This window comes from Mangifera indica, chromosome 1 (genome assembly GCF_011075055.1).
Source record: "Mangifera indica cultivar Alphonso chromosome 1, CATAS_Mindica_2.1, whole genome shotgun sequence".
In the NCBI taxonomy this organism is placed as follows: domain Eukaryota; kingdom Viridiplantae; phylum Streptophyta; class Magnoliopsida; order Sapindales; family Anacardiaceae; genus Mangifera; species Mangifera indica.
This window is the reverse complement of record NC_058137.1, coordinates 22,637,087-22,656,404: the sequence shown is the minus strand read 5'-3', so window position 1 is coordinate 22,656,404 and position 19,318 is coordinate 22,637,087. Positions and strand designations below refer to the sequence as shown.

Here is a 19,318-nt window from a genome sequence, read left to right as displayed (position 1 = left end):
TTTGCATGCTGCATTGTTAAAACTGAGGGAGGAATATCAGTGCTGTCTCTTCTGTGGAGTCAACCATAATAGTACTCTTTCAAAGTAGTCTTTTTAAGACTTGAAAATGAATATTTTGCTAGTATTGCCATGGAACTAATGAGGATGACCACTAGAGGGTATGACTGCAGATATCCAAAGTTGGAAGAGCTCCTATCTGATAAGATCATTGCATAATTCCTCCCACTTGTGCCAATGCCAGTATCGACGCTTTGCAATGCTGCTTTTTAGTGTTTGTCTGTGTTAGCAGTATCCCTTCCATTTTTTGTTGTGTTGTCAGAGTTTGCCGGTAAAACAGTATTTACTGAATGAGTTTAAAAAGTTCTCCAGGATTATGAGCTTGATTAGGTGTTACTGTATTTGTGTCACCAACTTCATGCGAATTTTTATTATGGATTGAGTGAAAAGAATATTAACATCTGGAATCATTATGTCATCTTCCTGACCATGTAACAATCAACTTATCAGCATATCTAACTTGCTCATTAAGTAAATAAGCTATCAACTTCTGATACTAAATTTGATGTCTCAAATCATTTGCTGGATCCTGAATAAAAACACAAAAACAAAAAATATGATTCAAGCAACTCAGTTTCCTGCAACAATGATTTTAGACCAACATCAGCTATTTGTTACTTCACAAACACTAGCTAAGTGCTAGCTGGAGAGAACAAGGCTTAAAGATAGATGTTTTATCAGTGTTTCAGACCACACAAATCTTAAGATTGACACAAACCTACAGTCAGTTTGGTTGTATCTCAACCAGAACAAAAAGATAAGTCACCTGCTGGATTGTTTGCAAGATATTATTCTAATTCATAAGACCAGTTATGTTCCATACAAACTGGGGACAAAAGGGGGCACTTAAAGTGACCAGTGCATCTGCTGTGTCGGGTCCTCATAATCCCTGGAGTGCTCAAGTTCCATATATTGCCTCCGATTCTGTTGAGATGACTCGAGGTCTCCAGAAAACTGACTATTAACAGGCTGTGAAACTGGTCGCAAATCAAGGTGAGAGGGCATCTGGTGTGAACTGCTGGTGGCTCCATTGCCCTTGAAACCCCATGACATGTTTGGATATTGATTAACAGCTGTACCATGAGGCGATGTTGGATGAGTCATGGATGAGCCTGGTGGATGCATCAAGTCACTCATTCCAAGACACGGTGCTCGTCTGGAGCTCCATGGTTGATTTGACAGAAGAGAGAGAGCACAGCTTGAATCAGCAACTCCCGTGAAGCATTCCCCCGAAGGAATTCCAGGACTGGCAAAACCAGTCCCACCTATTGAACCTTGTAGGAATAGATCAGATGGAGAACTCACAGTATGATTCAGCCACGGTGGATGTGGAAAATTTCTTGCTGTTGCAGAGGTTTGATTTCTAGGCACCCGCTCAGGCATTCTTGTTGTTGGCCAAGCATCTCTCCCACCAGGCCTTGGGTATGCGCTAAAGTCAACAAGAAATCCTCCACCTCTGCTGCTGCTTTCTGTTATTGCAATGTCAAACATTTGAAATTCTTTCACAAGAATTGTCAAACTGATAATAACATATATATGTATGTTTTTTTTTTCCTATGGTAATTATTGAAAAAGATAATGAGTGCTAAAAATGAGTGCTAAAAATGATTCTGTACTCATGATGTCTAACCAAAGATAGAAGAGATCCTGCCATAGCGGTTGGCTAACAATGATCCAGGTGGTGGCTTCCTCCGGCGCTCATTATGGCCTGCCAGGCGCCTGCGGCAACTTCTTTTTCCTTGGTCAAATTCAGCTAGCTGATGAAATCTGGGAACACGCTACCACAAAAGCTATTAATATTTACAGACCAAGAACAACACCAGCACCAATTGTTTTTGCAGAAAATAAAAACAACTATACTAATGAACATAACTTGACAATCGTTCATTTGTAGCATCATCCTCAAATAGACTCATCAAGCACATTAGATTGAATTTATGTGATACTTAATTTTAAATATTTAAAACGCGAACATATACAAATCAATTGTGTATACCTAAACATTTTGACAAGCTGCTACTGAAATTAAACCTTTAGCCTGGAAGAGCTACACTTCTAACTAAAGTGCAAATACTCGCAACATCAAGGAAAGTGCATCTAAAGATGTGTCCTCATTGTTAGCTGAATATGCAACCTGACTTGGTCCTCATTGCCTGAATCCATATGCTGTAATTAATGCAGAAAACTATCATCTAAGGCACTACATAATGAAGCCCCTAAAACATCCAGCTAATCTAGTCATTCACTTGTTCTTAAAAGGAATTCAATGCATTCAAAGATGGAGTGCTAGCACTCAAATATGACATAATAATCAATGAAGAAACCATCTAACTAATCAAAATTATCACATGCCTGTTCATTTTCTAGGATTATAACCACAAATTTAAAGTGTTAACAGTGTAATGCCCATCCTGTGCTTGGTTGATCATATAATAAGTTTGTATACACACACCGAAACAAGCATACATGTGGCAAAGAGTTAAAATCATGAATCTTTTCCATGAAACGACAACAGGTTAGATAGTTAAGACAACGTTGAAGTATTGCAGCTACTTTATCTCATCATCTCATTGTAACATAAGCACTGATTGAACAAAAACTAACTTTACTCAGATACTGCCACATATCTCAGCCATGTAAGATTTATTCAAGGAAAATTGGCGAGAAGATAAATTGGAGCCTGAGGAGGAGGAGGGGAGAAGAATTATTCTCAACGCCAACATATACTTATACTATATGACGATGCAATAGTGGAAAAGGAATTCATAAAAATCCTTGGACTAGTAATGTTTTAATCACTTATGGAAGCTCAAGCTCCCTGCATTTGTTGATTTCATATTTTGCAATACTGCAAGAGATGTTTAAGCAAGAAATGCCAATACAAATGAAACATGCCTCCATAATTTGTTCATTGTCTAGGAGAGACTAGCTAGCTTTTGACCATAATAAAATCAGTACCAAACATCTAAATTGCAGCTCACATATGATTGTGACATACAAATTCCTAAAACCAAACAAACAACCATGAACATGAACAAACAGAAATCTAAACAGACAACCCACATAAAGAGCCAAAACATTGTATCAACCAAAGGCAAACAACTAAGTCAAAAAGTCCACAAATATCAATTCCACTACAAAAACCAATTCAAAGAACAAAAAGTTTCAAACTTTATTAAACCAAATCACTCAATTAATTAACCAACGTCCAATCCTTCATCCAAATCAAGAGTCCATGTTTCCACACCAAAGTAGCAGGTCGGCATCAACAGTTTAATTAGTCAATACATACATGTCAAGTTAATAGTATAATATAAGTCACCTTTAGTACGAAAATATATTGGTTCCTGGTACGGCTGACAAGATGTAACTCATTACTCACCAGTGTTGCTATATAACAAGTCTTATGTGGATATTCTATTTTAAATCACACCTTGAGGCTTTAATATAAAATATACTTATTTGTGATATGTGATATTGTTAGGTTTTTCCTCAATCAAACAACAAAAAGGAAAGCACTGAACTAAACTAGCATAAATAGATGAACAGGGTAACAAAGTGAAGTGCAAGAAAGCATTTGTCCCATTAATTTTTTTTTTAGAAAAAGAAAAAGTTAGAGCTGACCTGCTACACTGTTGGCAGAACCTCTGCTCAAGACCTGCAACAATGACCATAGGAGACTTTGAATGCATGCCACAAACTTTATGCCTAGAATAGTAAGCCTTAGCATCACTTAGATCCACTTTACAGCCCTCCACCTGGCACCTTGGTGGCTGCCCAGTTTGCACAGCTCCACCACCACTACCACTTCTCGCTTTCTTTCCGGACCCGGACCCGGATGAAGACCCGGGTCCGGATGCTTTACCTGGAGCTCCTGCAGTACTACCCGCATCCTCAAAATAAATTTTTTTACCAAACTTGAGACCATTAAGTGACTCGGTGGCGGAGTTAGGTGGAGAAGATGAAGAATCACCACCACCAACACCACCACTACCACCAACACCAACTGAGTCGGAAAAAGAGCCTGAACCCAGTTCCATTAGTGAGGTCTAGAGTCCAGTCATGGTGGCGTTGTGTGTGCTGAAGGGCGTTTATTTTGCAATAGGGTAGAGAGAAAAACGGATAAAGAGAGAGTGGGAAAGATACGGAGCAAACTTAGTTTTGTTCTAAGAATGGTAAAAGAGAGTGAAGAGGTGAGTGAAAAGCTAGCAGAAGAGACAGCTGACACTGTGATAATACTGGCCCATGCCAGCGAGGGAAAGTGCAGTATACTGTGTCAGAAGAGAGAGAAAGAGAGAGAATTTGGTTTCGTCTGATTGTCAGAAAACAAAAGGAAAGAACAATGATGATAATAATAAAATAATGGAAGAGAAAAGCTGAGGAAAGAGAAAGAAAGGATGTACTTTGTTTATCATATGGGAAATCGTCCTTCGCCGGTAGCTTACCTGAGTGAGAGCTTATCAGAAAAATTCATTTTTATTATTGTATGAGTAGATTGAATGATGATAAACAAGATATTACAAATAAAAAACAACAATTTAAAACAATATTATAATATTTTAAAATTAAATTTTTAACATCCTCCTAAAATCTACTTATACATTTTGCTACTGCATGGAAATACAAAATACAAAAAACCCTTCTGTGCACGCAACGTATCGGTCAAAATATATTTGATTTTTTTGTGTCCATCAATTGAAATAAGATAGAAGAAGAAGTTGAAGATTGGAACCTCCCTATTAATAATTCAAGTTAAAATACCATTATTATTTATCCATTTATAGGAAAATGGGCAAAAGATTTTATTTATTTATTTATTTATTTGGCTAAAGACTTATTCCCACTAATGGATTAGTCTATTATTAAAATGATTCTAGTTAATTTTTTAAATTTAAATACACACCTACAATTTAATTTTTGTTAAAATTTGTTATTGGTTATAAAGATAAAAATGTCATTTAATTAATATTAATTTAAAATTTTAAAATTTTATCTCTTTTTTTTATATTAATTTGAAAATTGACAATTTTTTTCATAGTCTCATATTTTTTAGTTTTAAAAAATATTTTTCTTTTTCAATTATAGGGTTTTATACTTTTCAAGTTTCTCTTTTGTAATCACCTCCCAGACTTTTTAAAACTTTCATTTCACTCCCAATGATTTGCACATCCTTTTCTGACAATCAAACTCCTTCACCTTTGACCACCTTCTCTATTCAAGACTGAGTCGACGTTAGCCTAACTTTCTCTTTGGCACTTGAGCTTGTTTCTAGTGAAGAAAATATGAGGAAATCAAGCAGGAAGTCACATCATTGGGAGTTCACGTATGTCATTGTCCCGATGCAACATAAAGAGTTCATGCACTTCTTCACTCGTGATTTCATGGTCCAGCGATGCGACTTCCCCCAATTATCTTCACTAGAAAAGGAGCTATGCAAACTCCCTATGTTGCATCAAACGGAGAAAGATGCATGTCGGAGATGGATGCTAGGTTGTTGACCCCTTCCAACATAATCAAGACACACCGAGAAAGTTGCACCAAGACAGAGACGAGGTGATAGATACCACTACATTTTTTCAGCCTCTTTTCCTTGTCTCTCTCTCTCTCTCTCAATGTGTTGCTAAGGACGGCTTGGACAAAGAGAGGCGATCAGAGACAGAGGAAATAGGTCACCAAAAGAAGGGCAGAAGACAAAAACTATATGAGAGTAAAATGAAAATTTCAAAAAGTTTGGAGGGCGATTAAAAAGAGAAACTTGAAAATATAAAACCCTAAAGTTATTTTTCGAAACAAAAAAATATGAAATCAAGGAAAATATTGCCTGTTTTCAAAAATAAGATGAGAAAAATGAATAAAATTTTAGTTTTTAAATATTACTAATTAAATAATATTTTTACTTTTAAAATTAATAACAAATTTTAATAAAAATTAGATGTCAAATAAATATTTAATTTTTAAAAATTAACTGGCATCGCTTTTTCAATATACTAATCCTGGGGTGGGAGTAAGTATTTTGGCCCTTCTTATCCCAAAAATACGGGTTTGTTTTCTAATTTTCAAAAGTAACATTCATCCCCTCAAAACCTAGGGTTTATTTTCCAGAGGCTCTCTGACCACGGGAGAAAGAGCTTCAACCCACCATCTCACCGGCCACTTTTGAAGCTTCTAGATGACGCACTAAAGACTTATCTTCGTTGATTCTAGAAGAATCGATGAAGACCCATCTTTGTCGATTCTTCTGGAATCAGTGAAATCTTTGTTGATTCTAAATGAATCGATGGAGACAAAGGTCTTTATAGATTCCAGAAGAATCAACGAAGATGCTCATCTGCATCAATTCATCTGGAATTGATGAAGATTTCATCGATTCAAACCAATAAATACGTCTTCATCGTTTCGTCCGGAATCAAAGAAGATGAGTCTTCGTCATCTCTTCTTCCACCGAAGAGTGAATATCTGATGGCTAACATGTAGTGGGTTGAAGCGTTGTCATCGGTTGTCAGAGATGGTGGTTGGAAAACGTCTAGAAAATAATTTCTAGGTTTTGGGGGGGGGGGGGGGGAATGTTACTTTTGAAAGTTAGAAAACTTTAGGCAGGGGTGAAGTTGTTAGTTTTTAAAATTATAGGGAAAAATTAATGAATTTTATATTTTTTAATATAATTAATAAAATGATGATTTTACTCTTACTTTTTTTAACGGAAGTTAGCCCACGAATGAGACTTTGGGTTTTTCAAATCCTGTGGGTGTAACTTTAAGAATGCACTAAAACTTGGGGGTGAAATAGTCCTTTGGCCTACTTTGAATTTACATTGAAATTGGGTCATTTTGACACTTAATTTAACTAATAAACATAATACTTCAATTTACCCACGTTTTATGGTAAATCTGGTAAATCTCAACTTTTATATTAAAAAAGTACATTCCTATTTAAAGTATTATCTATTAGATCTCCACTTTTTTCAATTTTTATTTTTTAAAATATTAAAATTATACATAAATATTTTAAATATATAAATAAATATGTATTTAATATATATCATTAAGTAATTCAGTAATTTTAAATTAAAAATAAAATAAGATCTAATCGTATAATAACACATCAAATATATATTTATTTATATACTCAAAAATAAGTATATATAATATTATTCTTTTAAAAAAACAATGAATCTTTAAATTTGGATATTATACTACGCTCACCACAAATAAGTCATCCTTACTTTCACTCTACATAATTATATCTAAGATTTTCACTCATACAACTTATCTTTTTAGTCATAAAAAGTCACAGATTCTTTTCTCCTGTGATTGTCTTCTCTTCTTATTCCATTTTGTCCTAAGAAAAATCACTAGCAATTCAATATTGTAAATTTACTTCTAATATTATATTTATATATGTAAATTTTTTGAAATCATTGGATTTATTCATCTTTCAATAATCTCTCATGTTTTTCAATTTCATTAACTCTATGTGTGTTTTGATGTGTCAAAAATAACAAAATTAACGTGTAAAGAACTAACAAAATTCTAAAAAATGACACAAATTTTGACCAAAATAATGAAAAAAAAAATGTGTGAAATTCTCCTTCATTAAATCGAAACACTTATTTCATAAGTATATGGAATGACCGTGTTTCTTAAATAGTTCTCTATTCTACCAAGTTTGGGATAAAACTGAATAATAAAAGATGTTCGTGTATCTTATAATTGTTTTAGACAAAAATGACATTATTCCACTATTCGTTACACACTCTTTAAAAATTAAATAATTTGGTAACCATACCTGAAACACCCAATCTCAAGCAATAGATGCTCATTCTTACATAATGAATGACTGCTCTAAAGATGTGGAATGACAGGCTACAAGATGCAAAAGCCACTATCATGTAACTATTGCATTCAGGAATGTTTGTCCCATTTCTAGAACTCATGCCACTTTTTTTAGGAATACCCTTTCAAACATCGAGAATGCTTATATCTCTACTTTCTATAACACCAAACAAACACTTTTTTTCAAAATCAAACGGCTGATTTCTTATTATCAAATATCTACTTGACTTCTCAATTCAAATTTGGCTATAAAAGCTAATGTTTGGAGCCGAAACAAAGTAAGAAAAGTACAGGAAAAAGAGAATGGAAGAAGCTCAAAAACAAAGAAGCTAAAAGTGCATTCTACATTTCTTTACTCTTACTCTCATTATTCCATAATTAATATTAATAAAGAGCAAAGTCAAAAACATTTGTGTATCCACATATAAAGATGCAAACACTCACACAAGCACCTCATTTTCTATTGTTGGAGAGGCAAAATCTTGAAAAATTAGCGTGTTGGGCGAAATTTTGTATACTAAAATAAAATTCTATCAAACTACTGTACTTTGGTGAAATCCAATTCTAGAGGAACAGTAAAGATTTTTCCTCGAAGAAATTACATAAGAAGTTGTTAATCAAAACTCTGAACCATTATAAATATTTGAGCAATTTTCTTATCTTACTCTTTTACATATGTTAGAGTATGTGCCCTAAAGTGAATCATTAAGGTTGAATTTGCAATTTCATTTGAACATTGTATCATATTTTAATAATAATAAGTTGACATTTCTCCATCTATGTTTACATGTATTTATGTATGGTTTATAAATGTCATTAGATTGGTTAAACCGTGATAAGGAGATCAATATATAGTTTGATCATGAGGTTTTTACGAACATGTATGATGATCAATTTAGAAACATTTATAGCTTCAACATTGTACTAACTAAAAGCACATAAATAATAGTAAGGTTGTTATCATGTTATAGGATCCTACCAAAAGATAATGATATATCTCACATATTGAGATTATTAATGACAACCTGGTATAAAACATAAGTGTATGTTAATTGCATATACACCATGCTGACTTGCCAAAGGATTACACATAGATTGTAGTCCTAATGTTTATGAAACATATCCTTTGATAGACGGTGTTGTATGTGATCTTTAGATTTGAGATCATTTGAGCATCCCGTGCACCAATCAACCTAATTTAACGATAGTTTAACATAGTTTTTTTGTTAGAGCTATCAATACAATAATTGTTAGCTATTTCAAGAAATGTATTGAGGCTATGATAGATCAATATAGGATTTATCACTTTCATATATAAAAGAAAATAACTTATAACACTATTTGATAAATGAGTATAACCAGTTAAATTTGTGATCACAGTGGGATTCGATCACACCCAAGTCTAATAATATATAGTTGTTGCTTAAAAAGTCAAATAATAAAGTCAAAGATATTTGAGATAGACACTATTTATGTACCCAACCTTGATGAAATATCAAAATAATGGAGAGATTTGATTCCAAAAAATCATACCATTGAAAGGTATAATCGATTTACAATTGATTCTCTATAAATTGGGTGATCATAATGTCTTACTAAAGGTTACTCATAATTAATGAATAAATAAATGATTAACTATGGATTAATCGTAATTTTATTCACCATCAATTTAATAAAGGATCTATGGGTAACACACAATTGGGGGTATTTACTAAAGACTTAAAAGATTTAGGTTTATTACATATAAAGTAAATCACCCCAAGTGTTTTTGGATTTGGTGAATTTGAATATTAATTAACGTGACTTGATATTTATAAATAAACACAAGAGTATTTGTTGGGTTTAATTGAATGAAACTAAAAGTTTGTGACTAAATCTTAATAAATCAAAAGATAGGCTGTGGTTGCCTAGGCTTACGAGAGTCCTGTATAAATTGAGACTTATTCTCATGATTCTTAGACCCAGCCAGCCACCCATATAGAAAAGAGTAAAGAAAGTTCTTTCAATTTTCACTCAATGAACATAGACATTCAACCAATTCACAAGCTAGCACCTATATGATCCCTCTAATGTCTTTTCGTTGATCATGGTGTCTTGATACCTTCATAATCAACGAGTGGGAGCTTTGCTACGTTACAAAATAAGCGTAAAACGTATTTAATACAAATTCTTGTTTGGTGGAAAAATATATATATAAGAACATGTTATAATGAAAAAAATGCTCCTAGAGATATGTTAAGATTATTAGAAAAAATCCTTTGACTAGTAAAAAATCTGATATAAAATTAATTACCAATAAAATTATGTATATTTATTTTTTATATAATTTATATATATAATTAATATATTTTTATATGATTATATAATTTTAAATTAAAAATATAATAATATTTAATTATATAATAATATATTATCTATATATAAAATTAAATCCAAAAAAATGTACTCAACTCTTGCATAATTGAGTAAACATTACATGTGGTAATTATGGGTGGTAGGCTCATTAATTATATAATTCTTAGAATATAAAGTTGAATCAAGTTTGGTCAGACTGTGACTGCAAATTCAGATGTCTCTGATTTTGTTTGATTCCAGTGAAGCCTAAGGGCCAATAGCTTTTAAAAAGCTGGTTCTGTTTCTGGTTTGGTTACCACTTGCTAGGAACTAGAAGTTGATAGTTTTAGTTAGCTACTACTATTATATAGTGTTTTATAAGTTTTACCATTTTTATTTATAAATTTAAATAAGTTTTTTGTATTCAAAACCTTTACGTTAAAAAAAAAAAATTGAAGGCTACGAAAGACGAGCACACTTTACTATTTAATATACTTTTTTTTAAAGTTTATCTTATCTAATATAATTGATTTATTTTAATAAAATAGTCTTAACTCGGTGGATTCCTTGTGAAAAAAGCACACTTTACTATTTAACACATTTGAGTCACTTGAAGATACTTGGGGACAAAATAGAGATTGAAAATTATTAAACGTTCATAGATAAATCCATGGACATCGATCAGGAGTTTGATAAAAATTCAACTACACCTCATTGACTTGAGAAAGCATTAATGTTATCAAGTTTGGAGAAAATCAGTGTTTCTAAAATTAGATCATATTGATCAATTTAATTAATTTAACTATAAACGAGTTTATAATCTAATTGGTTTATATATAAATATTCACTTTTTAAAAATTCAGTCAAACTTAAAAAATCTATTAAAACGAAAAAAAAAATATTTGAAATTAATAAAACCAAATTTATATAATACCACATAATTTTTATCTTATTAAAACTTAAAAAAGTTACAACTTGTAAGATTTTAATTGAATTAATAATAAAATTTGTAATTAGTTTTTTTTTATGCATGTGAGGAAATGTCAATTATTTAATTAATATAGTTGAAATTATGTTTAATATTTAAAAATGTGATAAATGTTTAATATATAATAATTTATATTTATATAAATATATAATAATTTAACAATAAGTTGAACCATTTGGTTATTCAATTGAATATAAACTAGTGAGATAATTAATTCGACCACGCATCTGATTTTAAAAACTTATCTGCCCGTTCTAAGTCAACTAATAGTCCAAGCTAAGTCAATGGGAACATCATTTTCATACAACACTAAACCCTTATTTCTTAGAATTTTAAGTTCATATGCTTATGCACATATTTTTTCTACTATCTTCAAATTATATTGAACTTCTAAATGAACATGTAAATATCTCTGTTATAATATAATCTACCATTCATATGTTCCTCTCATTAAAATAAAATATAAAGTTGGATTTGATACCATGGTCAAAAAAATTCGATTAGATATGTAAATAAAAAATTAAAGGGCCAAAGAACTTATTCTCACCCAAGGTTTATTGAATTTTCATATTGGTACTACTAAATATTGAAAAATCAAATTCCTACCTATAAACTATTAAAATTAACAAAGGGTTTTACTTTCAAACCATCATTTTCCGACGATTGAAATCTAACTGTGACCTTTTTTTCTCTACTGTTGACAGTCTCCCTCTCGACACAAACTCTTTGGATCTATTGCCAAATACCCTTTGATGTCTTTGTTTTCGTCAAAAATGAAAATGCTAAAAAAGAGAAGGTTTGGAGAAGAGGGAGTTTGGTCATCAGAGAGAGAAAGAGAGTGTTAGAGAAATTTTGCGGAAGAAATGAAAATCAAGTAAAGAAAAATGTAACTTGTCAAAGTTTAATCTTCATAGAAAATTATTAGTTTTCTAAAACAAACGAGAAAAATGAGATAAAATTTTATTACTTTTAATATATTACTAGTTAAATAATGATTTTATCTTTGAAACTAACTGATTTTGTAAATTTTAACAACCCATATGAGAGTTTAATATTTCAGTACTTAGTTGGTATCAATTTAAGAGTTCAACAAACCTTGGGTGGGAATTAGGCCGTTAGGCCAATTAAAGGATGGCATCCGTTTATCATGTATATTGCCTGCAAGAAAGTTCTCTGAATGGACATGTACCCATGCATAATAATTGGCTAAATTTACAGAGCAGTAATTATTTATTAATATGCATAGTGTAGAGGAGAAATGCATATACAGAGGATTCATTTCAAAGAAGGAAGGTAAGTGTAATAAATGAATTCAATACCTGGAAGGTTCCCCCTATTATTCATATCTTAAAAACCTTTTCTATGGATGAAATTATTATTTTTGACTTTTCTGAACATCTTTAAAAAGTCAAATTTATAAATTGGCTTCTCAACCTCTTAAATAATTGAAAAAGTGGTATTTGAAGTAGTTGAAAATCTAATAATGTTATGTTAATAAAATTCAGCACGTGTTTAAAGTTTTGTAATATATTGAATATTATTAATGGGTTAGGTTTAAGAACCCTTCAGATTTTGTAAATTCAACACGTGGTATTTAAAGTAGTTATTAAGCTAACAACTTTTTTTCACCCAACTAAAAAAATTAATGGCCAAAAAATAAAAAAATAATTTTATTATCTAATAGTTTTTAAAAAATAAAAATAACAATTATTAAAATTATTAAAAGTATAATTATTATTTTTAAAACTATTAAGAACTGAATTGATATTTTAAAAACCTTTAAAAGACCCTAAACTTTTTTTTGAATTTCTAATAACCCTTTAAAATTTTCAAAAAGGCTCTATTATTTTCAAAAATTACAATTTATCCCCTAATACATGCTTATATAACAAATACACTTTTTTCTTATCAAAGAGAGAATAAAGGACTGAGGCTGAAAAAAAAAAAATAATAAGATATTTTTTTATATAATATAAGATATTTAAAACAATAAAACTGTGTATACTCATTTTTGGTACATAATTTGTATACACAAATAAGGTGTTATCATGTGATTGAATGTTTTTTTATCATATGATTATACATGTTTTAAAATCACCTAATTACATGATGACACATCACTGTATACATGAATTGTATACCAAAAATAGGTACACATAACATTACTCATTTTTTAATACTATTTGTTCCATTAAAAAAGTTTAATGTTGGATAAAAAAATATTATTTATATTTAATTTTAGATAAAAAATTATTGTTTATACTAATTAAAGGTGAAAAAAATTTTTAAGGATAAACCTCTAGTGGAAAATGTCATTCACTCCAAAGGGAAAAGGACACAAGCCCATGTGTCATGTAGGCTTACTGTGTCAGCACAAACCTTGATCCGTTCTGCACGACCAACTCGAATACAAACAAATTAAAAATGGCATTTCCCTGTGCTTCAGATTTTGGAAAGCTACAACTCACAACCTCAAAATTAATCAAAAGGGGGCCTAACCGACCTTCGCTCATATAAAATTTATGGTGTTGTCTCATACATTGACGTTACAACAATAATTGTATCCAGAGAGCAATTGGGGATCCCTTTTAGGGCCCCCTTCAACACACAATATTATTCCAACTATAAATTTACATTATGTGACCCCCACCAATCCATCTTTATTTTCTTTCATTCAATTTCTTGCCTTGATTGATCAATGTATCTAATTGTGCTTCATCTGAGGTGTCTTTAGCTAACTAGCACTAAGAATGTCTTCAATATTTCTTTTAGTGCGCATTTGATTCGGGTATTTAAAAATTAAACTGATAATTTATCTTTTATTATCAATAAAATAATATATATATTATTGATGTACAATTTAAATATATAGATGATATGTTTTTATGTAATTATATTATTTTAAGTTAAAGATAAATAATATCAAATCATATAATAATATGTCATTTATGTATTAAAAGTATATATACATAGTATTATTTTTTATTATGAATAGTATTTTATCTGGTTTGAAGTAATAAAAGATTTTGATAATCTTCTATTACTAATAATGATATAATATGTATCATCTCTCCATGTTAAAATATTATCAAAATAATCTTCATTTTGTTACACCTTTATCTTTATTTATCAATTTTTGAAATAAAAATATTCTCATTTCAATTAATATAACATAAAAAGTAATATAAAAAATATTTTAGAATAATTACACCTTAAAACGTTTAAGTAAAATAATATTTTAATAATTTTTCATTACATCCAATTAAATACAATAATTATGTATATTTATTCATTTTTATCAAATATAATAATAATTTATATCTAATAATCTTTTAGATAATATATTTTTGTGATAATTTTTTATATTTCCTATACTAAACACATTATTAAATTAAAATATGTTCAATATTATATCGGTTGGTGATAATTCGTAAATATAGAGGGGAAATCAGAATTATTATATATAAAATATTGATTGCAGTCTAATGATCCAACCTATGTCCTAAATGTTATTATAATATTTCAAATTCAGATTGAGATTCCATAACATTTGCCTCTTTTGTGGGGGCTTCATATATTTTTAATGCCACAAATTTGCCTCTAGGGTATTTCAAGTTTGAGCTATCTAGGTTTGATGATTTCAAAGAATGTCACGTTGAAATGCCACAAATTTGGTTTGAGAATTCTTGTCATCTTCTGTATGCTACGCCTGTTGCACGTGCAAGACACTGGGGAAAACATATATTTTTTTTATTAGTATTATATGTATACACAAATAACGATATATTATTATATAATTAAATAATTAAAAATTAAAAATAAAATAATATATAATCACATAATGATATATTATTGTTTTTGTATAAAGTTATGTATAAAAGTTATGTACATAGTTTTATTGAATATGAGTAATACTGTATGTATAATTTTTGTCTATAACTTTATACATAAATAACGACATATTATCATATAATTAAATAGTAAAAAATTAAAAATAAAACAATATTAAATTATATAATAATATATCATTATTTGTGTATAAAATTATAAACATAGTTTTTATATATATACACACACACTTTTTAAGTGATTTTCTTTCGTTAAAAAAACAATCTCAACCTCTTTTAACTTCATTTGGGTAAAATTTGACCATCTATGTGTAAGAAAGTCTTTCACTTAAAAGATAAAAGTGTGCATATTTAGGATTTTTTAGGTGTTCGTTGTCATCATTCACCGTTACTTGACGTTCTTTATATTTTTATTCATCATTTTTTAAGACTTGAAGTGATTTTTAGCATATGATAAAAATAAAAAGGAAACAAGGTTAATTGTCATTGCTTCTTTCCTACATTAAAACCTGGTAATGGTATTGCTTGCTCGGTTTCGTGTTTTAGGTGTAAGACATTGTAAATGACAGTCATAGACTAATAAAGTTGAGAGTTTAGGGCTTGGTAAAGATAAAAGCAAAATTGTATTTAATTAAGTTAATTTAATTGGTAACATTTGAGAGTCATGGGTTATTTCCCATGACCCTTTAAAAGTTGTTTATTTAATAATATTCCAAAAGTAAACTAAATCATTAATCTAGCCTTAGAAAAGAAAAGTGTATTTTGAAATCACAGGGGGTGACTGTCCTTTGGGGAATCTCAAGACCATTCTACTTACATAGTGGGCCTTAACTTTACAAAACATTCATGATCACATTTTCACTATGAAACAAGTAGCAAACCTTAGGCCTAATCCCTCTGCTAACCACTGGTGGAAGCATAAAGGTTATTTTCAGTTTTAACATCCATTAAATTGAAGAAAATGAACGGCATCACACAAGCCAAAAGACCATGTAGGTGTTAAATTTAATTCCTAAAAATCACACTTCATATAAAGTCCAATGAAATAAAAACAGTCAAAAATTGCATAAAGATTTGGTTGTATGTAGTTGATGTGGTACTTCTGTGATATTCTAAATTTCTTCGTGGCGGGATGGGACAGAAACCATGGAGTTATCCGAGAAGGATGCATGTATTGATTTTCAGAACAAGATGTTATGGATTGTTCATAGAAAACACATAACTAAGACCAAGGAATCTAAATAGAAGGCTAGTCGTCAACAAGACTGAATCAACTATCTAAAAAAGGTCTAAATGCTCTTCAAATGCAATTTCAGATATTGCAATGCACACGTATCATGCTATCCAAACAAATCAATAGAAGCAGGAAAAAAAAAAAATAGATATCATCCTCAAGGTAGAAGTTTTCGGTTTTTTTATTTATCTACAGTTTAGAGCACAATAAGTGTCAACACTGAATATACATCTCTCAAAGTGCTCATAACAAACAATAACTGCTACTGGCCTGTGTAAACCTGTTTGGCATCTAACTAAGTTAGACTGAGCCAGCCATTGTTTACAGCAGAGAGGATTTCTTAAAAGGATTCGGCTGATCAATATTACTCACATTGTTTATCCACCCCTTTCCTGCTTCAAGTCTTCAATTTCATTTCTGATTCTCAAGCTGCAGCAATGCACTCATTTTCACTTTTCAGTGATTAGATTCATTTTACAAATAGCCTGCAAGTCCCTCAAAATATGCTCTTTTACTAATAAGAATCCTCCTGGAGTACATCTAGCTTCCTTTTTGAGAAAACAAAGTATGTATATTAAGTAACTTCATGGCAGATTACAATGAGGATATATTATTTCCCAAATGGAAAAAACCCTCTAAATCAAAATTAACTGTAACAAAAATGCATATTAAAAAGGAAACATCCGGACTTGTGCACGCCAACAGGTTACACTCTACATTCATGATTTATGACAGGATTGCAAAAGGTTTAAATCCAGTACAGAAACAAAGCAAACCTCACTTGCATTCAACACCAGCTTCAGCAGCCCGTCGAGGCTTGCTTTTTCTCCTACTACAATTTTGTCGAAATCCAACAGACTTCATTGATTCATCAGTACTTGGTTTTAGTCCAATGCCACTCTCATGCTTGTCCATGTCTTTGTCTTCTTTAGCCTGTGTGGACTTCTTTCTCTTCCTTCCTTTTGTTATGGTGGCCTGATTCCCCATATCTTTACTAGAGATAGAGAGTTTTGGATCTTTACCATCTTCCACAATCTTCTCAGCTTCTTCTTCTTTGACTTCTGCCTTCAGAGGCTTTTGTGGCCTTCCTTTTCTCCTAAATGCTGGGATTTTCAATTCTTCACCGCTTCCATGATCCTCGTGAGAAGCAATAATCGTTGGCTTCTTTCTCTTTCCTCTAACTCTTCCCATACTCAGAACAATCCTTAAAGAAAATTCTGTAGCAGCTTAAACCAACTTCTGCAACAACAATCAGATAAACTCATATGCCGGACACAAAATTAAGCTATAAAAATGAAAGCTAATAGCAGAAAAAGTACTACAAAGATCAACTATATCATACAGAAAAAGAAATGAATTTAATCCATATCATATGAAAAAGAAATTGAAGATGGCATAATCTTAACTGAAAGCATCGACTTTCAAGGAACAAAGCATATCTTGAGCCTTACTATAACCAAAAGGCTCACAAAAAAAGCATTTAAAATCAACAAAGCTTAACTAAAACTAAACTTTGATCCCAAGACATTGAATCTTTTTCTTCTTTTTTTGCCATTTTGCTCCACACAGAGCTCATTTCTCATAAATACATATCTATATCTTAGACAAATTACTAAAAGGTAAAAAAACTTCGGTTTTTTGAAAATCCAGAAAACCCCAGATCATGTGGGAGCAAACAAGAACATTATTGGATCAAACTTGAGGCATTGTTTTCCCCATTAAAACTAATCTCAAATATACAATCAAAATTACCAATCAAACAAATCATCACAAATGATACATGGCAAGCAAAACAAAAAATTCAGGATAGCTGAATCGAAAAAATAACAAGAAAGGAATGAAATATAATTAGCTGCTTGTTATAAGTTACTATCCTCATTGAAGTAAAGACATTTAAGATTCAAGAACGTAGCTTGTTTATATTCTCAGAAACCAAACAAACCATAAAACAAAAACTCTACTTTACAAAGAAAGAGAGGCGAACTTGACCTCATAACGCAGTACAGATCTTTCTTTCCATTTTTGAGACAGAATCCATGCCTCAGAATCCGATTACAACAATCAAGAACCTAAAAAAGCCCCATCAAACAAATGGGGTTTCGAATCATTTGATGATGTGAATAGCAACGGTAGAATTGGAATGGGAAAGAGGAGGTTGAAACTGCGATATAAACAAGATGAAGAAAGATGAGTTTGAGAAAGTAATGACGACAAGATTGAAACTTATGGAGATTGCTCAAAGTCTGCACTGAATTTTCAAAGCCTTTGGATAAAGTGCAGAGACAATGGATTCACTCAAAAGATTTAAAAATTGATTTCCATTAAAAAGCAATAATTATTCATGAGAATTTAGCAGTACCATTCTTGCTTGACAGAAGACAAACGTGTTGAATATGTTTTTTTTACTTGGAGTTTGACAATTTTTAATGCAATCCATTTGTTGATATGAAAAAAAAAAATCGCTTAGGATTGAATTTACTTACACAAAATTTAATTTAATTTAAAATAATATAACTTGAAATTAAATTAGAGTATGATAGAGTTAACACAAAATTAATATAAAGTAACTTGAATATTATAGAAGATGATTAACGAATTGTTAAAAGATCAAGTATATGTAATAATTAAAATTTTTATATATTATATATAATTGTATTTCGATTATTCTTGATTTTTGTTTAAAATTATTATTTTATTTTTAGTAGATGAGATTGGTTATTAAGATTGTTAATGTGTTTAACAGGCATTGATATATAATTTGTAGGGTAATTTGTAATGAAAACAAAATGTTATATGTTATGTTTTGTTAAATTTTTTGGTTAAATAAAAGCATATATAAACAAAAGAAAAAGGCCCGTCAAAAAATGGTCCGGGAACAACCGAAGTTCACCCTTCCATACAGGAATGACACACAACCAAACAAAGCCAACCCGGCCTACAACAAGAACTAAGCACATCAACCTACCTCTTCTGTTAAAGTCCTATCTAGGTTACTACAAAGATGGAGTTCAAGTAAAAAGCAAAC

General features: G+C 30.7%; 2 protein-coding genes across 3 annotated transcripts; both read right to left on the bottom strand.

Moving 5' to 3' along the window:
• Positions 1-652: 652 nt before the first annotated feature.
• On the bottom strand, positions 653-4,548 carry LOC123220797 (squamosa promoter-binding-like protein 9). The gene is made up of 3 exons (XM_044643385.1): positions 3,682-4,548; positions 1,688-1,824; positions 653-1,526 (listed from the first exon to the last, which is right to left on the bottom strand). Exons 1-3 carry the CDS (start codon positions 4,095-4,097, stop codon positions 904-906), a joined length of 1,176 nt encoding a protein of 391 aa, XP_044499320.1. The 5' UTR covers positions 4,098-4,548; the 3' UTR covers positions 653-903.
• Positions 4,549-16,842: 12,294 nt separating this feature from the next.
• LOC123220826 lies at positions 16,843-18,701 on the bottom strand. 2 transcript variants are annotated; one of them, XM_044643422.1, is made up of 2 exons: positions 18,260-18,701; positions 16,843-17,532 (listed from the first exon to the last, which is right to left on the bottom strand). In XM_044643422.1, the coding sequence occupies exon 2, from the start codon at positions 17,482-17,484 to the stop codon at positions 17,071-17,073; it is 414 nt and encodes a 137-aa protein (XP_044499357.1). In that variant the 5' UTR covers positions 17,485-17,532; positions 18,260-18,701; the 3' UTR covers positions 16,843-17,070. The 2 variants fall into 2 exon arrangements, with proteins under 2 accessions (XP_044499357.1, XP_044499349.1); XM_044643414.1 differs by having other exon boundaries at positions 18,283-18,696.
• Positions 18,702-19,318: the final 617 nt, after the last annotated feature.

What these genes read in the sequence shown, in the direction of transcription:
- LOC123220797 (XM_044643385.1), bottom strand. Translation starts at nt 4,097, where the DNA reads ATGGAACTGGGTTCAGGCTCTTTTTCCGACTCAGTTGGTGTTGGTGGT. An exon ending in TTCTGCCAACAGTGTAGCAG is followed by an intron (nt 1,825 to 3,681) that starts GTCAGCTCTAAC and finishes GCGTGTTCCCAG; the next exon opens with ATTTCATCAGCTAGCTGAAT. An exon ending in CAGGATCTCTTCTATCTTTG is followed by an intron (nt 1,527 to 1,687) that starts GTTAGACATCAT and finishes TTGCAATAACAG; the next exon opens with AAAGCAGCAGCAGAGGTGGA.
- LOC123220826 (XM_044643422.1), bottom strand. Translation starts at nt 17,484, where the DNA reads ATGGGAAGAGTTAGAGGAAAGAGAAAGAAGCCAACGATTATTGCTTCT.